The sequence below is a fragment of the Kogia breviceps genome, chromosome 4 (assembly GCF_026419965.1).
Source record: "Kogia breviceps isolate mKogBre1 chromosome 4, mKogBre1 haplotype 1, whole genome shotgun sequence".
Lineage (NCBI taxonomy): Eukaryota > Metazoa > Chordata > Mammalia > Artiodactyla > Physeteridae > Kogia > Kogia breviceps.
In genome coordinates this window covers 117,709,174-117,734,467 of record NC_081313.1, presented here as the reverse complement: position 1 = coordinate 117,734,467, position 25,294 = coordinate 117,709,174, and the positions used below count along the sequence as shown (strand labels likewise).

General features: G+C 40.3%; 1 protein-coding gene and 1 pseudogene across 2 annotated transcripts in view; both read right to left on the bottom strand.

Annotated features, from left to right (window-relative positions):
* The window catches only part of LOC131755055 (protocadherin alpha-C2), a 161,345-nt gene extending 148,557 nt beyond the window's left edge, over nt 1-12,788 (bottom strand). Inside the window, exon 1 of one of the 2 annotated variants that reach the window (XM_067031791.1) lies at nt 10,294-12,788. In XM_067031791.1, the coding sequence (XP_066887892.1) occupies nt 10,294-12,681 (2,388 nt within the window). In that variant the 5' untranslated portion in view covers nt 12,682-12,788. The remainder of the gene's footprint in view (nt 1-10,293) is intronic. The other variant, XM_067031793.1, reaches the window with a different exon arrangement.
* Nucleotides 12,789-16,659: 3,871 nt separating this feature from the next.
* LOC131755732 (protocadherin alpha-1 pseudogene) lies at nt 16,660-24,967 on the bottom strand (annotated as a pseudogene).
* Between the last annotated feature and the right edge of the window lie 327 nt (nt 24,968-25,294).

Here is a 25,294-nt window from a genome sequence, read left to right as displayed (position 1 = left end):
CCCGCATACAGCAATGAAGACCCAATGCAGCCAACATTTTTTTTAAATTTAATATTCTACTTATGTATATACTGCCTAGAATTCCTTAAATATTACAAAATCTTCCTTGCCTGTGAATACAATAGGGGCCAGGAGATCAATAATTCTATTACTTGATGCTTTACATGTAAAGCATAAACCCCAAATACATTTCTTTAATTTTGGTATAAGTCATAGGTATGAGGGGAAGTATTATTTTTACGTCAATGTATAAAACAAATATGGGGAAATGGTACTATAAAGACTAGCTTTGGGACTTCCCTGACAGTCCAGTGGTTAGGACTTGGAACTTTCACTGCTGTGGCTCTGGGTTCAATCCCTGTTTGCAGAACTAAGATCCCACAAGCCGGGAAGCATGGGGGTGGGATGGGGGTGAAGTTTAGATTTAAAAGAAATAAGATTAATAGAAAATACAAAGTCAATTGAAATTAATTTGCTTCTCAGTATTCAAAACAGTAATGTAAAGACATAAGATAATGTTACTGAATTTGTTTCTGATATAATCTTTAATAGTATATTTATCATTCTCTTTAGTTTTTGAAAGATTTTTACTATCATTATTATCATGACTTTCCCCTTGGCATTCAGAACATCCAAACACTAAAGAAGTTAAACAGTAATCAGTTTTCAAGACAACTCACCTAACAGTTACTGACAATGATAATTTTTAAATATTTTAATATACAACGATAAAAAAGAAAATGATAATATGTGAGTTGAAAATATCATCAGTTAATGTTGATTCACCTTCTATTATGGAACCATGATTGATGTAAACCTAAAAAAACCATGATAAATAAATTTACTTTTGAGAAAAGTAAATATTAAGTACTTAAAATCCAACTGATGGTGTGGTATTAACAATACATGCATAGTAATTTACAGAATATTTTCAGTAAATATTTAAAACTTTAAAAAATATACTCGGACTTCCCTGGTGGTGCAGTGGTTAATAATCCACCTGCCAATGTAGGGGACACAGGTTCAAGCCCTGGTCTGGGAAGATTCCACATGCCTCAGAGCAACTAAGCCCGTGTGCCACTACTACTGAAGCCCCCGCATCTAGAGCCCGTGTTCCACAATGAGAGAAACCACTGCAATGAGAGGCCTGCACACCACAATGAAGAGTAACCCCCGCTTGCCGCAACTAGAGAAAGCCCGTGCACAGCAACAAAGACCCAACACAGCTATAAATAAATAAATAAACTTTAAAAAAATAAAATAAATAAAAAATAAAAAATATACTCAATGAAGAAAATGGCATCAATAGTATCATATGCTTTTTTCAGTTTGTAATTTTTTTCATGTAAATATATACAGAAGAAAACAAGACTCTTGACATTTGAGCTGTCCTCAAATCTGTTAGATTATATAGTGTTTTAAAATTATCACCTTCATTTGTCTTTCATTGCTCAACTCTTTTTTTGGAGGTTACTTTTTCAACAAGTATAGACTCTCTAGTTGTAATTCCATAGAGGACTCCATAGGTAGAGAAGATTGTTTAAATCTTTTTCCAAACCGTTCTTTCAATCGAATATTATAGATTACTTTATTACTGTATAGTTTCTAGAAGTTTTTCAGTTATATTTAAGCCCCACTGCAGAACTAAGACTCCTTTCCTGACAATGAATTTTGATTAAGGAAACCAGATAGTATTTTGAGATGCCTCTCCTTAATTTACTGGAAATCATTCAGGAAGATAGTACATGAGAAATTTTAATTTTGCATTGGAGTCTAGATATCTTTCATTTCCTACAAAACTCCAGAATAAAATTTTAATAATCTATATTTCTCTGCTATGTGTAGAAAATTATATAGGTCTACCACACTGTTGAGACATAACAAGTGAAGTTGAAGCAATCTTTTAAAGATTTATAAACAGTTTATCCACTTGCATCAAATTTGACAAAAAAATTAATTATATGTGGAAAATAATTTATCCTATGACCACACACTGTATGCATATGGTACATATCTTTACATTACTTTTATAATCGTTCAAACTCCCTACAAAATATTGTGCTAAAATGTTTATACTATATAGTCATTTTGAGAAAATCTGAGAGTAATTTTAAAGTACCTCTGAGGGAATAAGTAAGTTAAATTAAGCATAGCTTTTACTCACAATCCTATTGTCTTCATTATTCCCAGATGAGCTCATTTAATAATGGAAAGTGACAATGGAGCTAAATTCAATACTTTTGCTTCTATTCTATGCATTCACATTAATATTCATGTGGCCTCAAGCAAATTTTTGTCTTCAGGCCACAATTTAGTCATCATTAAATTGAGAGAAATGACAATCTTTTAGGTCATATCCAGTTTTAAAATCCTAGGTCAAGACACAAAATTAATGCACAGAAATCTCTCACATTCCTATACACTAATGATGAAAAATCTGAAAAAAGAAATTATGGAAACACTCCCATTTACTACTGCAACAAAAAGAATAAAATACCTAGGAATAAACCTATCTAGGGAAACAAAAGACCTGTATGCAGAAAACTATAAGACACTGGTGAAAGAAATTAAAGGTGATACCAACAGATGGCAAGATATACCATGTTCTTGGATTGGAAGAATCAATATTATGAAAATGACTATACTACCCAAAGCAATCTACGGATTCAATGCAATCCCTATCAAATTACCAGTGGCATTTTTTACAGAACTAGAACAAATCATCTTAAAATTTTATGGGGACACAAAAGACCCTGAATAGCCAAAGCAGTCTTGAGGGAAAAAAACGGAGTGGGAGGAATCAGACTCCCTGACTTCAGACAATTCTACAAAGCTACAGTAATCAAGACAATATGGTACTGGCACAAAAACAGAAACATAGATCAATGGAACAAGATAGAAAGCCCAGAGATAAATCCACACACCTGTGGTCAACTAATCTATGACAAAGGAGGCAAGGATATACAATGGAGAAAAGACAGTTTCTTCAATAAGTGGTGCTGGGAAAACTGGACAGCTACATGTAAAAGAATGAAATTAGAACACTCCCTAACACCATACACAAAAATAAACTCAAAATGGATTTGAGACCTAAATGTAAGACCGGACACTATAAAACTCTTAGAGGAAAACATAGGAGGAACACTCTTTGACAAAAATCACAGCAAGATCTTTTTTGATCCACCTCCTAGAGTAATGGAAATAAAACCAAAAATAAACAAATGGGACCTAATGAAACTTCAAAGCTTTTGCACAGCAAAGGAAACCATAAACAAGATGAAAAGACAACCCTCAGAATGGGAGAAAATATTCACAAATGAATCAATGGACAAAGGATTAATCTCCAAAATATATAAACAGCTCATGCAGCTCAATATTAAAGAAACAAACAACCCAATCCAAAAATGGGCAGAAAACCTAAGTAGACATTTCCATACAAATGAAAAAACAAAGCACATGAAAAAAAAGCACATGAAGATCTGTTCAACATCACTAATTATTAGAGAAATGTGAATCAAAACTACAATGAGGTATCACCTTACACCAGTTAGAATGGGCATCATCAGAAAATCTACAAACAACAAATGCTGGAGAGGGTGTGGAGAAAAGGGAACCCTCTTGCACTGTTGGTGGGAATGTAAATTGATACAATCACTATGGAGAACAGTATGAAGGTTCCTTAAAAAACTAAAAATAGAATTACCATATGATCCAGCAATCCCACTACTAGGTATATACCCAGAGAAAACCATAATTCAAAAAGATGCATGCACCCCAATGTTCACTGCAGCACTATTTACAATAGCCAGGTCATGGAAGCCACCTAAATGCCCATCGACAGATGAATGGATAAAGAAGTTGTGGTACATATATACAATGGAATATTACTCAGCCATAAAAAGGAACGAAATTGGGTCATTTGTTGAGACGTGGATGGATCTAGAGACTGTCATATAGAGTGAAGTAGGTCAGAAAGAGAAAAACAAATATCGTATATTAACGCATGTATGTGGAACCTAGAAAAATGGTACAGATGAACCAGTTTTCAGGGCAGAAGTTCAGACACAGATGTAGAGAACAAACATATGGACACCAAAGGGGGAAAACCACAGTGGGGTGGGGATGGTGGTGTGCTGAATTGGGCAATTGGGATTGACATGTATACACTGATGTGTATAAAATTGATGACTAATAAGAACCTGCAGTATAAACAAACAAACAAAAAACTAATACTAAACTTTCTTTTGGTTATTTGTATGGAAATATGTTAATATAAATGTTTCAGACATTACATGAAATTTCTAAAAATCTTATATGTTCTGGTATAATGTTATACGTCATAATTCTAGTTATTACTTTAAAATGTATATCTCACATATGTATATGTATAACTGATTCACTTTGTTGCAAAGCAGAAACTAACACACCATTGTAAAACAGTTATACTCCAATAAAGATGTTAAAATAAAAATAAAATAAAATGTATATCTCAGAAATAACTAAATTTCCTTGTCGATTGCATTATTATGAACTTTCATCAAATCTTTAACCATGGTTATTTTTAAGTCTTTTGTCATTTACAGACAGTTCTAGGTGTACTCTGATGCTTTCACAAAAATGTTCCTATAAAAGGGTTTCACCTTCAAGGAATTCATGGAAAAGACTCTGACAAGTACAGGTTTCTGGTAACTGACTGTACTGCTGAACTGAATGAATAAGCATTTTCAGAACTCTAATGGAAAACTGATGAATTCATTAAAGTGCTAACAAAAGATCAAGATGAAAAAAAAATTAATTACATGGGACTGAGTGAACTGATGAGGATGATTATAATATATATATATATATATATATATATATATATAATTTTTTTTTTTTTTTTTTTTTGCAGTACGCGGGCCTCTCACTGTTGTGGCCTCTCCCATTACGGAGCACAGACTCCAGACATGCAGGCTCAGCGGCCATGGCTCACAGGCCTAGCTGCTCCGTGGCATGTGGGATCTTCCCAGACCAGGGCACAAACCCGTGTCCCCTGAATCGGCAGGCAGACTCTCAACCACTGCGCCACCAGGGAAGCCCAAGGATGATTATAATTTTTGTGACTTTCTGTTGAATAAAAAAAATCCCCCCCACCAAAAAAAAAAATCCTGGGTCAAGTGAGTGGAAACTTGGTGAGATGCAAGATTCTTATACCATTAGCAAGTATCTAGGGTAAGAAAGAAGAAAGGAGGGTAACTAAAGAGTAATAAATTCAATAAGCTGGTTCTTATGTACCAAGGAAAGGGGAGTGGAGGAAGGAAAAGGGGTTTAAAATAAAGTACAGAATCTTTATTCCACTAACTTTACTTTGTATGAGAGTACAAAATAGAACTTGAGTGTCAGTAGGAGAGAGAAAAATAAAATGTTCAGAAGATTTGTAATGACAGACATCATTGTAGTAGACAAAAAAGAAAAAGGGATAAAATATTTATCTCAATTCAAACTTTTCCATAAATGTTCTAAACTCATATCTGTCGGATATCTATAAGTTCTTTATCCATTTCTAGAGGAATATAATTACATCTAGAACAACTACAGCTTCTTATGGACAATACCTAGAACTCAATACAAAATTATCAGGCTTACCAAGAAAGAGAATCATGAGAAAAAAATGAATTAAAAAAGACACACAGATGATCCAATTATTACAATGATATGACAGATCACAAATAAACTGTGATTAAGGTATTGAAATAAATACATAATAAATAATTCCACCAGAAAATTGTAATCTATTTTTAAATGGAAATTACAATCCTAAAGCTAAAAAAAGTCATAACTGAAGTTTAGATTCAATTGATGATTTAATAATAAGAAGAGAATTTTGCTGAAGTATAAGATGGGTCAGAATAAAATATACAGCATGTAATAGAGACCAAAAGTGATGTTTAAAAAATAGAGAGGGCATAGAAGATATAAGAGATATGGTGAAAACACGCAGGCTCAGCGGCCATGGCTCACGGGCCCAGCCGCTCCGCGGCATGTGGGATCCTCCCGGACCGAGGCACGAACCCCTGTCCCCTGCATTGGCAGGCGGACCCTCAACCACTGTGCCACCAGGGAAGCCCAAAAGATTTTTTTAACATCTTTATTTTGGTATAATTACTTTATGGTGAAAGGATTTAACACACATATTCCTTGAGTTACAGAAGAGAAAAGCATGAGGCAGAAGCAATATTCGAAGACAGACTGCTGAAATTTTCCTATACTGATGAAAGAAATCAAGCCGCATATTCAAGAAGCTTTAAAAACTGCAAACAAGGGCTTCCCTGGTGGTGCAGTGGTTCAGAGTCTGCCTGCCAATGCAGGGGACACGGGTTCGAGCCCTGCCTGGTCTGGGAGGATCCCACATGGTGTGGAGCAACTGGGCCTGTGAGCCACAACTACTGAGGCTGCATGTCTGGAGCCTGTACTCCGCAGCAAGAGAGGCCGCGATAGTGAGAGGCCCACGCACCGCGATGAGGAGTGGCCCCCTCTTGCTGCAATTGGAGAAAGTCCTCATTCAGAAATGAAGACCCAACACAGCCAAAATTAAATAAATAAATTTAGGGGGGAAAAACTGCAAACAAGATAAAACCAAAGAAAACTAAAATTTAGCATATAATAAAACCACTGAAAATCAAAAACAAAGAAAAATTTTACAAAGCATCTATAGGGGGAAAAAAAAGTTTACACTACCTGAACAGTAAACTTGACAGCCATCTTCTCAAAATACTATGGAATGTCATCTGAAAGCACTGGGGGGGGGAAATAACTTACAACACAGAACTTAATATTCAGCAAAACTATTCTTCAAAAGTGCCAGCAAAATAAGCATATTTCTCATATTTCATAGATTAAATATCTCTTTACCACCAGTAAAAGAAATATTAAAGAATTTCTTCATACGGAAAAAGATCCCAGAAAGAAACCAAAAAAAGTAACTGTAGGGACTTCCCTGGACACACAGTGGTTAAGAATCTGCCTGCCAATACAGGGGACACAGGTTCAAGACCAGGTCTGGGAAGATCCCACATGCCACAGAGCAACTAAGCCCATGCGCCACAACTACTGAAGCCCACGCACATAGAGCCTGCACTCCACAACAAGAAAAGCCACCGCAATAAAAAGCCTGTACAACATAACGAAGTGTAGCCCCTGCTGGCCGCAACTAGAGATAGCCTGCGTGCAGCAACGAAGACCCAACGCAGCCAAAAATTAATTAATTTAAAAAGTAACTATACAACAACAATAATAATGTAATCTGTTCCTAGAGTATATGTATAATTGAAAGGCATAACACTAAAAGAAAAAGTGAGAGCACGTAAATGGAGTTATTATTCAAGTTCCTAGCATTGTCTGTAAGTGGTAACAGTATTAATTTAATCTATACTAAACAAGTCAGTGATGCTTGTTATAGTATCCAGGAAATCAATAAAGAAATTACTAAAAGAATGTATAACTAAAAACATAATTCAGGAGAAAATGAAATAATTATAATATACTAATCCAAATGAAGACAAAAAAGGAGGAATAAAAGGGAATTTTTAATAATTTCTTTAAACCTACAGCAAACATAATTAATAATAAATTATCGAAACCTTTCATTTAGAGTTCATAAATAGACAAGCACGTCCACTATTGCCAGTTTGGTTTAACAGAGTACTAGTGGTCCTACCCAATGCCATAAAGCATACTAAAGATATAAAAGATATAAGGATTGGAAAGGAAAAAAATACAACTCTCAATATTTTCTGATAGAATGATTGTCTATATCAAAAAATACAAAGCACCTATAGACAAATTATTAGAATAAATTATTTTAGCAAGTTAGCTGAATAACACGTCAATACAAAAATACAAAATATTTTCATACATACCATTAGTAAACAGAAAAATTTTTTTAGCTTAAAGCTGTTACTTATAATGATCACAAATGGCAATTATCTAAGAGTAAATCTAATGAAAGATGTATATATAGGACCTCTACACAGAAAACTATAAAATATTAAGAACCATTACAGATTATTTAGATACATAGAGCATGCTCATGAACTGAATGACATTATTGTAAAGATGTCAACTAGTTTCACATTTCTCAGTAGATATGATGCAATCCAAATCAAAACCTCACCGAGTTGTTTTAATGGAATTTACAAACAAATTTAAGTGGAAATGAAAGAGGCAACATGACATTAATGAAAAAAAGTCAAATAGATTACAATATAACAAAAAGACCATGGTTATATAACAGAAAACTGTTTTATAAAACATGTGGAACTCATCTTTTTCAAGTGGTCTTGCTTCAGTTGAATATCCTTGGGGAAAATTAATCTTGACCCCTATGTCCCAACAAAGACAAAAAATTCAAAATGGATTGTATATGTAATGTGACTAATTAAACAAAAGACACCACAAGAAATAATCTTCATGGAACAGGATGAAGAAGAAAAGAATGATAAATTGAACTTAACTAAAATAAAAAAATTTCTATTCACCAAAGGACAAAAGAATGAAAAGACAAGTCACGGTGTAGAAGAGTACAAAATCAAGAAAGGGGTTATATCCAGAATATGAAAAATTTCAAAAAGCAGTAGAAGAATACAACAGAATAGGAAAAATAGGTAGGAGACATGAACAGCTACTACACAAAATAGGATCTAAAAATGGCCAATAATAATCACACCAAAAGGTGTTCAACCTCAATTACAAATCAAGAAACATAAACACATCCAGCAAAATGGCAACAATATAAATAAACTAATAATGCCAAGTTGTGGAGATGAAGAAGAATAGGAATTCATACAGTGCTAGCATGAGTGTGAACAGGTAAAAGCATTTGGTGAAACTGATTGACATTATCAATTAAAGAAGAAGATATGTGGGCTTCCCTGGTGGTGCAGTGGTTGAGAGTCCGCCTGCTGATGCAGGGGACACGGGTTCGTGCCCCGGTCCGGGAGGATCCCACGTGCTGTGGAGCGGCTAGGCCCGTGAGCCATGGCCGCCGAGCCTGCGCATCCCAAGTCTGTCCTCCACAACGGGAGGGGCCGCAGCGGTGAGAGGCCCGCGTAACGCAAAAAAAAAAAAAAGAAGAAGATATGTACATAGTTTATGTTCCACTAATCTTGATCCTAGCTAAATAATAGAGAAAAGTGTGTACATGGACGTTGAAAATGTTACAAATATATTGATGGCAGAAATATGTGAAATAGACAAAAAGAGAAATAATGTAAAATTCTCAAGAATGGAGCAAATAACTCACACCCTATTCATAAAACAAAGTACCAGAGAACATAATAAATTAAATGAACTCCAAGCACATATGGCAATATGGATGATTCCATAGAATGGTGAATGATAAATATGAAGAACACACAAACACATGCACACACATAACACATTTTGTGCAATTCCATTTAGATAAAATTTAGGAAACAGGTCAAAATCATTTATAAAGTTAAAACTGTGGCTACACTTGGGGGAGAAAGAGGGGAAAGATATTTGGCAGGTGCATTTGAGTGGCTTCTGGAGTGGAGGTAATAGAAGTTTTCACTTCCAAGTAGCTGATAGAGATATAATATTCATTCTGTGCACTTTTCAGTGTATTATGAGCAAATAACAAGAAAATGTTCTCTAAAAGCTGATTACAACTGAACACAAGTAGGTGAAGATAGTAACCACAAAATTTATAACAGTACTTATAATATGCATTGAATAATGAAGAATAAAAACAAAACAATATGTATTGCCTTAGTGTCCTGTAATTCTAAAAGATTTTAGTTTAAACAGGTATATAAGAAGTAAACATTTAATTTAGAGAAACTTGGTTCTGAGAATTTTTTTAATTAAGAGGAAATTGATAGAATTAAATAATATGAGGGACTTCCCTGGTGGCACACTGGTTAAGAATCCGCCTGCCGTTGCGGGGAACACGGGTTGGAGCCTTGGTCCGGGAAGATCCCACATGCCACGGAGCAGGTAAGCCCGGTCGCCACAACTACTGAGCCTGCACTCTAGAGCCCGGTCGCCACAACTACTAAGCCCATGTGCCACAACTACTGAAACCACGAGCTTAGAGCCCAGGATCCGCAACAAGAGAAGGCACTGCAATGAGAAGCTCGCGCACCACAACGAAGAGTAGACCTCGCTCGCCGCAACTAGAGAAAGCCCGCGTGCAGCAACGAAGACCAAATACAGCCAAAAATAAATAAATAAATTTTTAAAAATTAAAGAATATGAGACTTCAGAGTAAATAAAGGATATTTATACACTAACCTTTGAAAGAGAATCCTCAATTGCTGGCTGCTGATCCTCTCTGTCCCCAGAGTCAGGTACACTGGGGCTGAAGGCCATGAGGTCTGTCTTGGGCGGCCCCTCCCCAGAGCACACCCTCTGCCGCCTCTGCTGCGAGTAAGACCAGCTCCCCACCGCGCTGGAGCACACCAGCGTGGGCTTCCCGGGCCCGCACGCGCCCTCGCTGGGCGGCGCCGAGCACCGCAGCGCCGTGTACAGCAGCAGCGTGAGCACCAACAGGCTGGACACCGCGCAGATGGCGATGATCAGGTACACGTTCACATCCACCAGAGCGGCCTCCGCGCCAGCGGCGCCCGTCGACGCCCGCGAAGAGGCCTTGGGCGCCTGGCCGCTGTCCTCCAGCGACAGCAGCACGGTGGCCGTGGCCGTCAGCGCCGGCTCGCCATGGTCCTTCACCAGCACCAGTAGGCGCTGGCGCGGCGCGTCCGCCTCGTCCAGGGCGCGCGTCGTGCTGATCTCGCCCGTGTACAGCCCCACGCGGAACGGGCTGCGCGCGCCACCCGCCGCCGGCTGCAGCTCGTACGACAGCCACGCGTTGTAACCCGAGTCCGCGTCCACCGCGCGCACCTTCGCCACCACGTGGCCCGCGCCCACCGACCGCGCCACCAGCTGGCTCAGCGCGCCCGCCCCGCTGCCACCCGGCCCGGGCGGCAGCAGCGCGGGCGCGTTGTCGTTCTCGTCCAGCACGAACACCTGCAGCGTCACGTTGCTGCCCAGAGGCGGCACGCCCGCGTCGCGCGCGCTCACCTGGAACTGCAGCAGCTCCAGCTCCTCGTGGTCCAGCGGCTGCAGCGCGTACACCTTGCCGCTCTCCGCGTGCACCGACACGTAGCTCGACAGCGCTCGCTCGCCCACCCGCCGCTCCACCAGCGAGTAGGACACCAGCGCGTTCTCCTGCGCGTCCGCGTCCCGCGCCGACACCGTGAAGATGTGGCAGCCGGGCTGGTTGTTCTCCTTCACCAACACCGTGTACTCAGGCTGTGCGAACGCGGGCGCGTTGTCGTTCACGTCGGCCACCTCCACGGACACGCTGGCTGTGGCCGACAGGGAAGGCGAGCCCCCGTCCCTCGCGGTCACCACCACCTCATAGTTCGACACACTCTCGCGATCCAAGGCGCTGTCCAGCACCAGAGAATAGTAATTCTTGAAGGTGGACACCAGCCTGAAGGGAACGCTGGGCGACAGGGTGCAAGTCACTTGCCCATTGACACTGGAGTCGAGGTCGGACACACTTATCAAGGCGATGACGGTGCCCAGTGAAGCGTCTTCCCTAATTGGGAGTGACAAGGACTTGAATTCCATTACTGGGACATTATCGTTGGTGTCGCCAACTTCCACCATAACTGTACAATGGCCAGAGAGTGGGGGCTGCCCCTTATCAATGCCCTCTACAAGAATTTCATAAGATTTGCTTTCTTCAAAATCGATATATCCCTTTACCATAATTTCTCCAGTAATTGGATCTATGTAGAACTTGGATTTCACATTTGGTAAAATATCAGTTGAGAATGAATATGTAATATTCCCATTCAAGCCTTCGTCTAAATCTGAGGCGTTAAGTTTAATTACCAACGTTCCATTAGGAACATTTTCCAATAATTTCACTTCATAGAGTGTTCTGTCGAAAGCTGGGGCGTTGTCGTTGGCGTCCAGCACTTTGACGAGTAACTGAACGGTGCCAGTCAGCTCAGGTTTGCCGCCATCAGAGGCGGTAAGCACTAAAAAAATCTCCGAGGCTTCTTCTCTGTCTAAAGGTTTCCGTAATACTAACCCAAGACGTTTTACTCGCTCTTCATAGGATGGTTTTTCCAGCGAGAAATATTCATTGGGGCTCAGTGTGTAAGTCAGCAGAGCGTTGGCCCCAATGTCTGCATCGGAGGCGCCCTCTAGTGGAAACCGAGAGTCAAGCGGCCTGGATTCAGCCATAAACAGATTCTTTTGTGTTCCCGGGAACACAGGAGGATTGTCGTTAATGTCCTTCACCTCCACCTCCACGTGGAACACCTGCAGCGGCCGGTCCACGATCACCTCCAGGTGGATGCTGCACTCGGCGCTCCGTCCGCACAGCTCCTCCCGGTCGATCCGCGAATTCACAAACAAAATGCCATTCTGCAGATTTACCTCCAGAAGGTCCCCGCGGCCTTTGGACGCCACCCGGAACAGGCGCGGCACCAGCTCCGTCAGCTCCAGCCCCAGGTCCTGGGCGATGCGGCCCACGAAGGTGCCGTGTTTGGCCTCCTCCGGGACAGAGTAGAGGACCTGGCCGCTCCCGGCCTTCCAGGTTGCAAGGAACAGAAGTGAGAGCAGCAAACACCGGTATTCCTGGCCGATTCCCCAGGAAAACTCCATCTCAAGCCCTCAGTGCTTTGTTCTCATGAAGGAGGTCTTGTTTCAAAATGAAGAGATATCTCCTGACCGTTCAGTCCAGTCCCACTGCATCCTCCATTTTTCAGCATCTGGACGGTGGATGCAGCTTCTTTACAATAAGAATAGGAGGGATTTTTTTCCTTTCTTTCTCGCTCTACCGGATCAATTTTATGGTACAGAGCGACATCATGTGGCTCCAAACCGTAAGTAACAGATTCTGGAAATGCATACTGTAAGTTTTAATTATTCTTTCATCCATTCCGCCTTTGGAGAATAGAATCTCATTTTGTACTACTGGGGTACATATTTTGCACCACTGAGGTACACATTTTGCACCACTGATTTATGGTGATCGTTAGTTACACCACAGGAGCAGCTTTCACTTCAGTGGAAATACTTTTTTCATAGAAGTTTTAAGTATTTACAGAGACCGAACTGTAGTTCACATAGCACTTTGCAAACATACAATTGGTAAAGTGTTGGTTAGGAAATTCATGACAGGTTTTGTGTGTGTGTGTGTGTGTGTTCCTGAGAGTGATGAAAGGTAGTTATTAATGATGACACACTCTTCATCATTGGATTTTACATTCCCGGTGTTGAAGATTTCAGAGAATTAAGCTCTAGGAAAACTCTGATCTCCAAAATAAGTCATTGAAAGGGAATTTCAAAAATGTTTGAAAAAGGAAGCAAAGACCATCAGCACTTAATTGAAAGTCTTCCGTGCTGTGGGCAAGGAAGCTTTAACAAGGAAGTAGGATGTTTCAGTATATAATTTGTGTTGGGAAGTATTCCAGGTAATTTTATTCACTGGAACCTATTCACCTCCCATGAGCAAGATGGGTATTCTCATTTTGTCTCTTACAGTTTATAAACACTTGCTTGTTCTCCAGGATCTAATATGCCTCAACTTCTATTCTCTCCTACAGCACTCATATATTTTAGTCAAAGTGGACAATTTTCTGCTTCCAATAACAGTTTTCATGAAACAGATATACTCATTTCATTCCCTGCCTAAGTAATATCCATCATTTCCAAACTCTTCTCAAAACAGTTTCCCGCATTATACAACAATTTAAAACTTCCTTGACCAACATAGACTTTCATGATTAAACCAATTGGGCAGGCATCTTTATTTTCTTTTATACTATAGCATCTAGATCAAATCACTTGGGACATTTATTACATTAATTTCTCTTTTGTAGGTATTTGGGTATGTGTGTCTAATCCTCCATTTTTGAAATATAAACTTTTAAAGAGAATATTTGTGTTATAATAGTTTAATAGCTCAGAATGCTTACTGATTATTTGCTGAACATTTACCCTATAGAATGGTTTGGTTTTCTTCAATTGCTTAATAGAATGCATTAAATTAAGGTGGTCATATAGCTAGTTAAGAAATATGATATCTCAGCAACCTCTATAATTTTCCAGAGATAAAAAAATATTTTCCTTAGACATTGCTCTACTTAAGATATATTTCAATTTCCATATTGAAAACCTGGATTTTAGCTTAGTTTTCATTCCAGTTCTTGGCAATCATGATCTTTGAGACATCAATAGTTCTAATGGTCAATAAAGAATTCCCAAATTATAGAGCATAATATATTTTCCTGACACACAAAAAACAATATAGAAGGACATGATGGTAGCTATTTTAAAACTTTCTTTGACTTTTATGTTCATAAACCTCTTACTCCATAGCTGTCTAAGACAAAAAAAAATCAATCTAGTGAAAATAGCTCTAGGCTCTCATTCTATGAAAAGCCACACTGCCTCCCCCATTTTTTCTGAATTAAAACATAAATCAAAGTAGTTTCACTGTTCCAGTACCCAAACTGCAGATTTGTGCAAAATGATTAGTATCAAACACACTGAAAAGAAGTGAAAAGGACTCCCTGTCCATTTACTTTATTTTGCAAGTAATTAAATGCATAGATGAGGAATGCAAAAGAATAGAAAGTATATTTATTTGGGAACTATTCACTATTTACCAGGTATAGAGACAACACATCTCTAAAGGGAAAAACTCAAAAGTCTTTAAAATGTCTTATTAGCTGAGAATCATGTTAGTCAAGAAGTTGAAGAGGAGGACTTCCCTGGTGGCACAGTGGTTAAGAATCCGCCTGCCAATGCAGGGACATGGGTTGGGGCCCTGGTCCGGGGAGCAACTAAGCCTGTGCACTACAACTACTGAGGCTGCGCTCTAGAGCCTGTGAGCCACAACTACTGAGCTCACATGCCACAACTACTGAAGCCCGCACGTCTAGAGCACAGTATGCTCCGCAACAAGAGAAGCCACCATAATGAGAAGCCTGCACACCATAACGAAGAGTAGCCCCCACTCACTGCAACTAGAGAAAGCCCGCGCACAGCAATGAAGACCCAACGCAGCCATAAATAAATTAATTAATTAATTAATTAATTAATTTAAAAAATAAAACTATATGCCCATTTGCACTTAAAAAAATTGAAGAGGGGAGCTGGATTTGAAGACTGAAGTCCCACACCCTGGAAGATGAGAACTCTGGATGGCCCTATTATTCACAATAGAATGAAAATGATATCTAATAAAATAAATAGTGAACTGAGATTGGACATGCTGTGGCTCATACTTGATGGACAGGAGGCCACAAAGGACAGTGCCAGAAAGAGGAAATGGAAGTGGAAAAAAGGAGGATTATCTATTTTATATGTTGGCCTATCCCACAATGTCATTGAGTATTAACCAGGTTTCACCAAGGAAACTTGAACAACGAAGTAGGAAGTTGTAATACATAACTTGTGTGGGATTGGATTCCACACAATTAGAATGGTATACACTGGAGCAAGGTAGGTATCTTCATTTTTGTCTCTAATGGTTTAGAGTACTTGCCCATTCTCCAGTCACTAACATACCTAAGCTTTGGTTTCCAGTGGCAAAGAAACTTCAATGGGAGACCAACTATTTACTAGGGGAACTGACCAGATACGAAATAGGGGAATGAATGGAAAATAATTTCACTTCCAGTTATTTGGAACTTTGTACTTGCTACATGATACACATTAATAAGTTGGTATTCAGAGGAGGGTCACCAGTAATAACGTTGATTTATTGAACTTTTTGGACATTAGCATCATTAATACTGCATGTAAAAGAGGTTAATAATAAATAAGTTTTGCTAATTGAATAGTTTTTAAATGAGATATACAGTATTTTTCTCTATACTGTTCAGATAGAAAATAATATTTCTTAACAAGATTAATATTCTTTCAAAAGCAATATTTTCTAAGTGATGGTATACTAAAGAGAGTATTAAAATTTCACTTCCTATTGATTTCTTAATGCTTACTAATAAAAAGTAATGAGAAACAGATAGAAAATGATACAATTCTAAAAGCAATAAATTTATTATTCTAGTTTTTTTTACCCAATTGGAAAACTAGCAACAATACACAGTATTGCCAAATGTGAGCACAAAAATTAAAACAATCATGTTCAAGTAGAAAGGAGGAACTGAGAATACAGATAAATGGATAAGTGAGTAAAAGAGGCTCTATAGGAGACAACAGGCTTAATAAACTAACATTTGAAACTGAATATGTAAAAGCATAATAAAAAGGAAGTGTGTCAGTGACATTTGGACTAACATCTAGTAGGAATTTCCAATAAAAAGTGGCATAAGTTACTTAAGCATTGTGCAGGTATTAGCACACCACAGTTTAAGTCAAATATTCAATTCAATTTACCCTGGAAAATATATTTAGTTTCTATCCAGATTTGTAGCAATAAAATAATTCTACAGCAACTTTTAAAAACTTGCAAGTATGGGTCTTACCACTTACTGCTGATTCGGTTCAAAGCCATTAGTCACAAGAAATTCAGACACTTTAACCACAAAACCAATACCTGGAAAACTCTATTGACAGCAACAAGACTAATTAACTATTAAAATGTTTCCAAAAGAGTAGTAACATTGAGAATTAAAAACAAAGACATTTTTGAAATGATTTTAAAATATTACTCACCTTAGCAGGAAGATCAACCTTCACATCCGTCTGCTCTTCTCTATCCCCACTAATGGGGCCGGGTGGAAGACAGGGGCTGAAGGCCATGAGGTCTGTCTTGGGCGGCCCCTCCCCAGAGCACACCCTCTGCCGCCTCTGCTGCGAGTAAGACCAGCTCCCCACCGCGCTGGAGCACACCAGCGTGGGCTTCCCGGGCCCGCACGCGCCCTCGCTGGGCGGCGCCGAGCACCGCAGCGCCGTGTACAGCAGCAGCGTGAGCACCAACAGGCTGGACACCGCGCAGATGGCGATGATCAGGTACACGTTCACATCCACCAGAGCGGCCTCCGCGCCAGCGGCGCCCGTCGACGCCCGCGAAGAGGCCTTGGGCGCCTGGCCGCTGTCCTCCAGCGACAGCAGCACGGTGGCCGTGGCCGTCAGAGCCGGCTCGCCGTGGTCCTTCACCAGCACCAGTAGGCGCTGGCGCGGCGCGTCCGCCTCGTCCAGGGCGCGCGTCGTGCTGATCTCGCCCGTGTACAGCCCCACGTGGAACGGGCTGCGCGCGCCACCCGCCGCCGGCTGCAGCTCGTACGACAGCCACGCGTTGTAACCCGAGTCCGCGTCCACCGCGCGCACCTTCGCCACCACGTGGCCCGCGCCCACCGACCGCGCCACCAGCTGGCTCAGCGCGCCCGCCCCGCTGCCACCCGGCCCGGGCGGCAGCAGCGCGGGCGCGTTGTCGTTCTCGTCCAGCACGAACACCTGCAGCGTCACGTTGCTGCCCAGAGGCGGCACGCCCGCGTCGCGCGCGCTCACCTGGAACTGCAGCAGCTCCAGCTCCTCGTGGTCCAGCGGCTGCAGCGCGTACACCTTGCCGCTCTCCGCGTGCACCGACACGTAGCTCGACAGCGCTCGCTCGCCCACCCGCCGCTCCACCAGCGAGTAGGACACCAGCGCGTTCTCCTGCGCGTCCGCGTCCCTCGCCGACACCGTGAAGATGTGGCAGCCGGGCTGGTTGTTCTCCTTCACCAACACCGTGTACTCAGGCTGTGCGAACGCGGGCGCGTTGTCGTTCACGTCGGCCACCTCCACGGACACGCTGGCTGTGGCCGACAGGGAAGGCGAGCCCGCGTCCCGCGCTGCCACCACCACCTCATAGTTCGCCGTACTCTCGCGATCCAGGGCGCTGTCCAGAACCAACGAATAGTAATTCTTGAAGGTGGACACCAGCTTGAAGGGGACATGAGGCGTCAGGGTGCAGGTCACCTACCCATTGACACCAGAGTCACGGTCAGAGATGGAGATGAAGGCGATGACGGTGCTGAGTGGAGACTGCTCTCTTACAGGCAAAGATGGATGTGACCGCCAGTTCCGGAGCATTATCATTTACATCCAGAACTTTCACTAAAAACTTGCAGTGATTTGACATTGAGGGACCTCCTTTATTAACTGTTTTTACCTGAATTTCGTAGGATTTCGTTTCTTCATAATCCAGTCTACCAATTAGCCTAATTTCCCCTGAGCTGGAATCAATTTTGAATTTTTGTTTTTGTTTTTTTTTGTTTGTTTGTTTATGTTAAGAGAAACATCATTGCCAAAGTAAAGACAATTTCGCCATTTACACTTTTGTCAGCGTCAGAGGCGTTTAATGTGGTCATTAATGTTCCAATTGCTGGAACATTAGTAGTATCTAATAAGTGTACTCTGTACATGGCCTGGGCAAACCATGGGACGTTATCATTAAGGTTGAGCACCATGATCAGCAGCTGAACTGTACCTTCTAGTTCTGGTTTGCCCCCATCAGTGGTTGTCAATAATAAACGAAGTTCTGGTGTATCTTCTCTATCCACAGACTTCCTCAACTCAGGCGAAAGTGACTTACTCAGTTCATCACTTGCCTGTACATCCAAAGAGAAGTAATCACTGGAGCTGAGAGTGTATGTTAGAAAAGCGTTGGTACCAATGCCTGCATCAGCAGCGCCCTCTATCGGGAGACGTGAATCCAGCAGCCTAGATTCAGGAATAAATAGCCTTTGTTCTCTAACTCTGAAGACCTGTGGATTATCATTAACGTCCTTCACCTCCACCTCCACATGCAACACCTGCAGCGGCCTGTCCACGATCACCTCCAGGTGGATACTATATTTCGTGTTCTGTTCGCATAGCTCCTCCCGATCAATCCAGTAATTCACAAACAAAATGCCATTCTGCAGATTTACCTCCAGAAAGTCCCTGCGGCTTTTGGACGCCATGCAGAACAGGTATGGCACCAACTCGGCCAGCTCCAGCCCCAGGTCCTGGGCAATGCAGCCCACAAAGGTGCAGTGTTTGGCCTCTTCAGGGACCGAGTAGTGGATCTGGCCGCTGCCAGCCCCCCAGGCTGCAAAGAGCAGAAGCGAGAGCAGCAGGCACCAGCCTCCCTGGCCACCTCTCCTTGAAAACAGCATTGCAAAAGCAGAACGGTAGGAAATACCGTTCTCACTTTACTTTAAACTCTTGCCTTTTTTCCCCCTTCATATTTGAAATAATTTATCTCCTTACCATTTTTTTTGTGGTACGCGGGCCTCTCACTGTTGTGGCCTCTCCCATTGTGGAGCACAGGCTCCAGACATGCAGGCTCAGGAGCCATGGATCACGGACCCAGCTGCCCCACGGCATGTGGGATCTTCCCAGACTGGGGCTCGAACCCATGTCCCCTGCATTGGCAGGCAGATTCTCAACCACTGTACCACCAGGGAAGCCCATCTCCTTACCATTTTTGTCTTCTCTCCAGCAGTGACAAAATGAGACTTCCTTCTTTAGTTTTTGGTAATCAGTATATGGAATCTCAAGTGACCCTAAATGCCAAAAGAATCCTGAAAGAGAAGAACAAAGTTGGAGGACTCACACTTCCTGATTTCAAAACTTGCTACAAAGCTACAATAATCAAAACAGTGTGGTATTGTCATAAAGACAGACATATAGACCAATGGAATAGAACAGAGAGCCCAGAAATAAATCCTTACATATATGGTCAGACAATTTTCAACAAAAGTGCTAAGACTATTCACTGGGAGGAAAGACAGTCTTTTCAACAAATGGTGTTGGGAAAACAGGAAATCCACATGCAAAAGAATAAAGTTATACCCTTACTTAACACCACATACAAACATTAACTCAAATAGATCCATGACCTAAATGTAAGAACCAAAGCTGTAAAATTCTTAGAAGAAGATAGGGCAAAAGCTTCATGACATTGGGTTTGGTGATGATTCCTTAGATATGGTACAGGAAACAAAATTTTAAAAACAGACAAATTTGACTTCATAAAAGGTGAAAATTTTTCCATCAAAAGACACTGTCAAGGACTTCCAGTTTCTAGTTCTTAATGTAAGGGGATATGAAATCACCACTCCAACAAATAAAAAGCTGATCAGACTGAAAAAATATCAACAACTCTTCTTGGCTGTGTAAGAGAGGGGAGGACACAGGGCAAACCACTACCCCCAAAATTAAAGAGACAGGGAAATACAGAAAGTCACTGATTAGTTACTGGCACAGAAACCCAAGAGCAGAAGCCACTGTGGAAACCAGAGCTGGAGCAGGAATATCTGAACTGCAATAGACAAATTGCTGGAGGCTCAATGTAGATGGGGGGGAAGCAGTCATGAGGGGGGCTCAAAATATTTTGAAATTTACCTCCAGGAGCTTGACCAGATTCCCACAGTAAATATCAGAGAAAAATCCCCCTCATGCTTCTGGCAGTGGGAGGTGGAAATGAACCATTTTGAAATGTATTCTGTTCTTCTTAACAAGGCCTTCCTTCAGGGAGACTAATTAATGGAAGACTAATTGTTGGTTTATTATCAGAGCCAATTCCAGCAGGCTCTAGCTTTCTGTGAGGGAGAAGAAAAATACACAATTCCAGGGCATTCTAGCCATTCTGTCTGACATGGGGTGGAGGGGAATGAGAAACACTTGTAAAGTTCATAGTTCAGAAGCGTAATATCACTAAAAGACTGAGACCTAACCATAGGACTATAGAATGCTTCCCCTCTTCCCACACCTCAACACCTCATTATTACTAGGCTTTTTACATCAATTCCTTCTGCCTGGCATATCATGTCCAGCTAGCAACAAAAAATTATGAGGCAGAGCAAAAGGGGCGGGGGGAACTCCACAATTTGAAGAGCAGAGCAAATATCAGAACCAGACTTGACAGGGAAGTTTGAATTATCAGACTGGTAAATTAAATCAGCTATGATTAATATACTAATGGCTCCAATGGATAAACTAGACAGCATGTAAGAACAGAAGAGATGGTCAATGTAAACAGAGATGGAAATTCTAAGAAAGAACCAAAAAGAGTGGGAGGGAGGGAGATGCAAGAGGGAAGAGATATGGGAACATATGTATATGTATAACTGATTCACTTTGTTATAAGGCAGAAACTAACACACCATTGTAAAGCAATTATACTCCAATAAAGATGTTTTAAAAAACCAAAAAGAAATATTAGACCCCATTTTTGAAAAAAATACCCATTTAAAAGAAAATGTAAGAGAAATGAAAGATGCCTTTGATGCGCTCAGTAGTAGATTGGACATGGATGAGGAAAGAATCTCTGAGCTAGAGGATATATCAATAGATTCCTCAAAAACCAAAAAGCAAAGAGAACAAAAATTGAAAAAAACAGAACAGAAAATCCAAGGACTGTGGGACAACTTTTAAAAAGATATAGCATTAAAAAGGGGGGGGGGGTGTATAACATACTCATAGTGGGAATACCAGAAGAAAGAGAGAAAGGAAAAGAAGAAATATTTGAAATAATAATGACCAAGAATTTCCTCCAAATTAATTTCAGACATCAAATCACAGATCCAGGAAGTTCAGAAAACACCAAACAGTCTGCACCTGACATATCAGTTTCAAACTATAGAAAATCAAAGATTAAATAAAAATCCTGTTATTTTACTACAGCTTTATGTTACCATCAGGGGAAACTGGGTGAAAGGTACACAGGATCTCTCTGTATTATTTCTTACAACTGAATTTTTTTTTTTTTTTTTTTTTTTTGCGGTATGCGGGCCTCTCACTGTTGTGGCCTCTCCCGTTGCGGAGCACAGGCTCCGGACGCACAGGCTCAGCGGCCATGGCTCACGGGCTTAGTTGCTCCGCGGCATGTGGGATCTTCCCAGACCAGGGCACGAACCCGTGTCTCCTGCATCGGCAGGCAGATTCTCAACCACTGCGCCACCAGGGAAGCCCTTACAACTGAATTTGAATGTACAATTATCTCAAAATAAAAAGTTTAATTGAAAAAAAAATCCTGAAAGAAGCCAGAGAGAAAATACACTTTACCTACAGAGGAACAAAGATAAAAATTACATCGCATTTCTCCTCAAAAACCATAAGAACTTTCTCAACTTGATAATGAGAATCCATGACAAACCTATAAATAACATTATACTTAATTGTGAAGGATTGAATGCCTTCAACCTCAGATTGGGAACAAGGCAAAGATATCTGGTCTCACTACTCTTATTTGTTTTAGCATAGTGAAGGAAGTTCTACTCTGTGTCATAAACAAAGAAAAGGAAATAAGAGGCATATAGATGAGAAAGAAAGAAAACTGTCCCTATTTACAGGGGCAGTAAAAAAACCTCCTAGAAAAAAACCTCCTAGAAAAGTGAATTCAGCAATGTCACAGAAAACAAGATAAACATACAAAAATGAATGTATTTCCATATATTAACAATGAAAATATACATACCAAAATTAAATTTAAAATACAATACCATTTACATTAGCTCAAAAAAGATAGTTAGGTGTAAGTGTATTCTGCATTCTGAAAACTACAAAGCACTAATGAAAGAAATTGAAGAATATCTAAAGTGGAAAGACCTACTGTGTTCATGAATTGGATGACTCGACACTTCATGGAGAGATGTCAATTTTCCCTGAATTAACATATAGATTTAACACAATTCCTACCAAAATCTCAACAAGATTTTCTATAGACATAGACAAGATTACATGGAATAACAAAGGAACTATAATATTTGAAGCAATTTTTAAAAACAATAAAAAAGTAGAAGGAATCAGTGTATCCTATTATTTATTATACAGCTACAGAAATCAAGACTGTGTTATTGGTAGATAAATAGACAGGTAGATCAAGGGAACAAAATAAATAAGACAAAAATAGACCCATGCTAATGTGCTGAACTAACTGAATTTTGACAAAGTTGCAAAAGCAATTAAATACAGGAAAGATAGCTTTTCCAGCAAATAGTGTTAGAGCAATTGGACTTTGTTAGGAAAAACAAACAAACAAAAAAACCCTGCCTAAGTCTCATATCTTATACTAAAATCAATTCAAAATGGATCATGAACCTAAAAGTAAAACATAAAACTCTACAACTTTTAGAAAAAAAATATAGGAGAAAATCTTTAGGATCTAAGAGTAGGCAAAGAGTTCTTAGAGTTGACATAAAAAGCACAGTCTGTAAAAGAAAAAAAATTGATAAATTGGATGTCATCAAAATTTAAGAACTTTTACTCTGTGAAATACCATATTTAGAGTATAAGAATAAAAGCTAAAATTTTGGAGAAATTGTCTGCAAGCACATAACTGACAAAGAACTTGTATCTAGAATCTATAATGGATAATCAAAACTCAACAGTAAAAAAACAAAACAAAACTTCAACAGTAAAAAAATCAAACAGCCCAATTAGAACCTGGGCAAAAGACATGAAGAAACATTTCACCTGCTGGAGAGGGTGTGGAGAAAAGGGAACCCTCTTGCACTGTTGGTGGAAATGTAAATTGATACAGTCACTATGGAGAACAGTATGGAGGTTCCTTAAAAAATTAAAAATAGAACTACCATACAACCCAGCAATCCCACTACTGGGCATATACCCTGAGAAAACCATAATTCAAAAAGAGTCAAGTACCACAATGTTCATTGTAATGCTGTTTACAATAGCCAGGACATGGAAACAAGCTAAATGTCCATTGACAGATGAATGGATAAAGAAAATGTGACACATATATACAATGGAATATTACTCAGCCATAAAAGGAAATGAAATTGAGTTAGTTGTAGTGAGGTAGATGGACCTAGAGTCTGTAATACAGAGTGAAGCAAGTCAGAAAGGGAAAAACAAATACCATATGCTAACACATATATATGGAATTTAAAAAAACATGTTCTGAAGAACCTAGGGGCAGGACTGGAATAAAGATGCAGACATAAAGAATGGGCTTGAGGACACGGGGAGGGAGAAGGGTAAGCTGGGATGAAGTGAGAGAGTGGCATGTACATATATACACTACCAAATGTAAAATAGTTAGCTAGTGGGAAGCAACCACCCAGCACAGGGAGATCAGCTCGGTGCTTTGTGACCACCTAGAGGGGTGGGATAGGGAGGGTGGGTGGCAAACACAAGAGGGAGGAGATATGGGGATATATGTATATGTATAGCTGATTCACTTTGTTATAAAGCAGAAACTAACACACCATTGTAAAGCAATTATACTCCAATAAAGATGTTTAAAAAAAGAATTCTAGGAAGCACACAGGAGGGAGGGAGATGCAAGCTGGAGGGGAGATGTTGGTTGAAGGAGAGTTATGTTTTCAGTGGAACAGACTATCAAGCATGTTTAAAAGCTGTTGGAAAGAGTGTGGTATAGACTATGAATAAGAGAAACAGGATAACTGATAATGTAAGACCCCTGAGAAGTTGGGAGGGGCAGGAGTTCAAGCATGGGGCGAAGGCTTGGTCTTGGTTGTGAAGAGGGATCACTGCTTTCACTGAATCAGAAGAGGGTGCAAAAAGAGTTCAAATGGGTGGGGACATCCATACCTGGTATCCACTTGCTCCTCAAATGAATTTACCTCCAGATCAAAGCAATAGCTTTGAGCCAAGCCCTGTCTTAGGTGCTTGAGATGTGTGAGTGAATGACACAGACAAAGATCTTGTGGAGTTAGAGTCAATTTTGGTTATTTTTTCCTTATTATATTTTTTCATTTTATTTAGTGTTAAAGGGTAATGTGGCTGCAATTTTTTCTGAGAAGGTAAAGGTCAGGCTATTGCTGTAAGGAAGCTGGCAGGGAGTTGGGGAGGCCCAAAGGGAAAGTGTGAAAACCTTGTCATTGAGGGCAGGACAGAGAAACTTACCCCATTTTGGGGGGCACTGGGGAGGTCCTTTTAAAGTTGAACCTTTGCCTTTATGAAAAAACGTTGGGTGGACTGTTGTGCAGCTCTCTCCAGCCTAGCTTGGCTCCTAGGCAAAGATCTAGAGAAAGCAACAAAAAGAAGGTTTAGCTACAAGAAGACTCTTAAATTAATTTTCTCCCTGTGCATTTGTGCCCAATTTTATCTCTACTTGTTTATTCTTTATCTCCTTTACCTTGAGTGCACTTGACAAAAGTTTATCTGTTTTATTGATGTGTTCAAATAATTATCTTTTTTTCCCCTTTTATCTCTAATATATTATGGTTACCTTGATTAATTTAACTCTCATTTATGTTTTGTCATTTCAATGTTTTTTTCTCAGCTTTTTCCCCATAAATACATAGTTAATTTATTAGTTTTCTTGCTTAATAACAAAAGCACTTAAGAC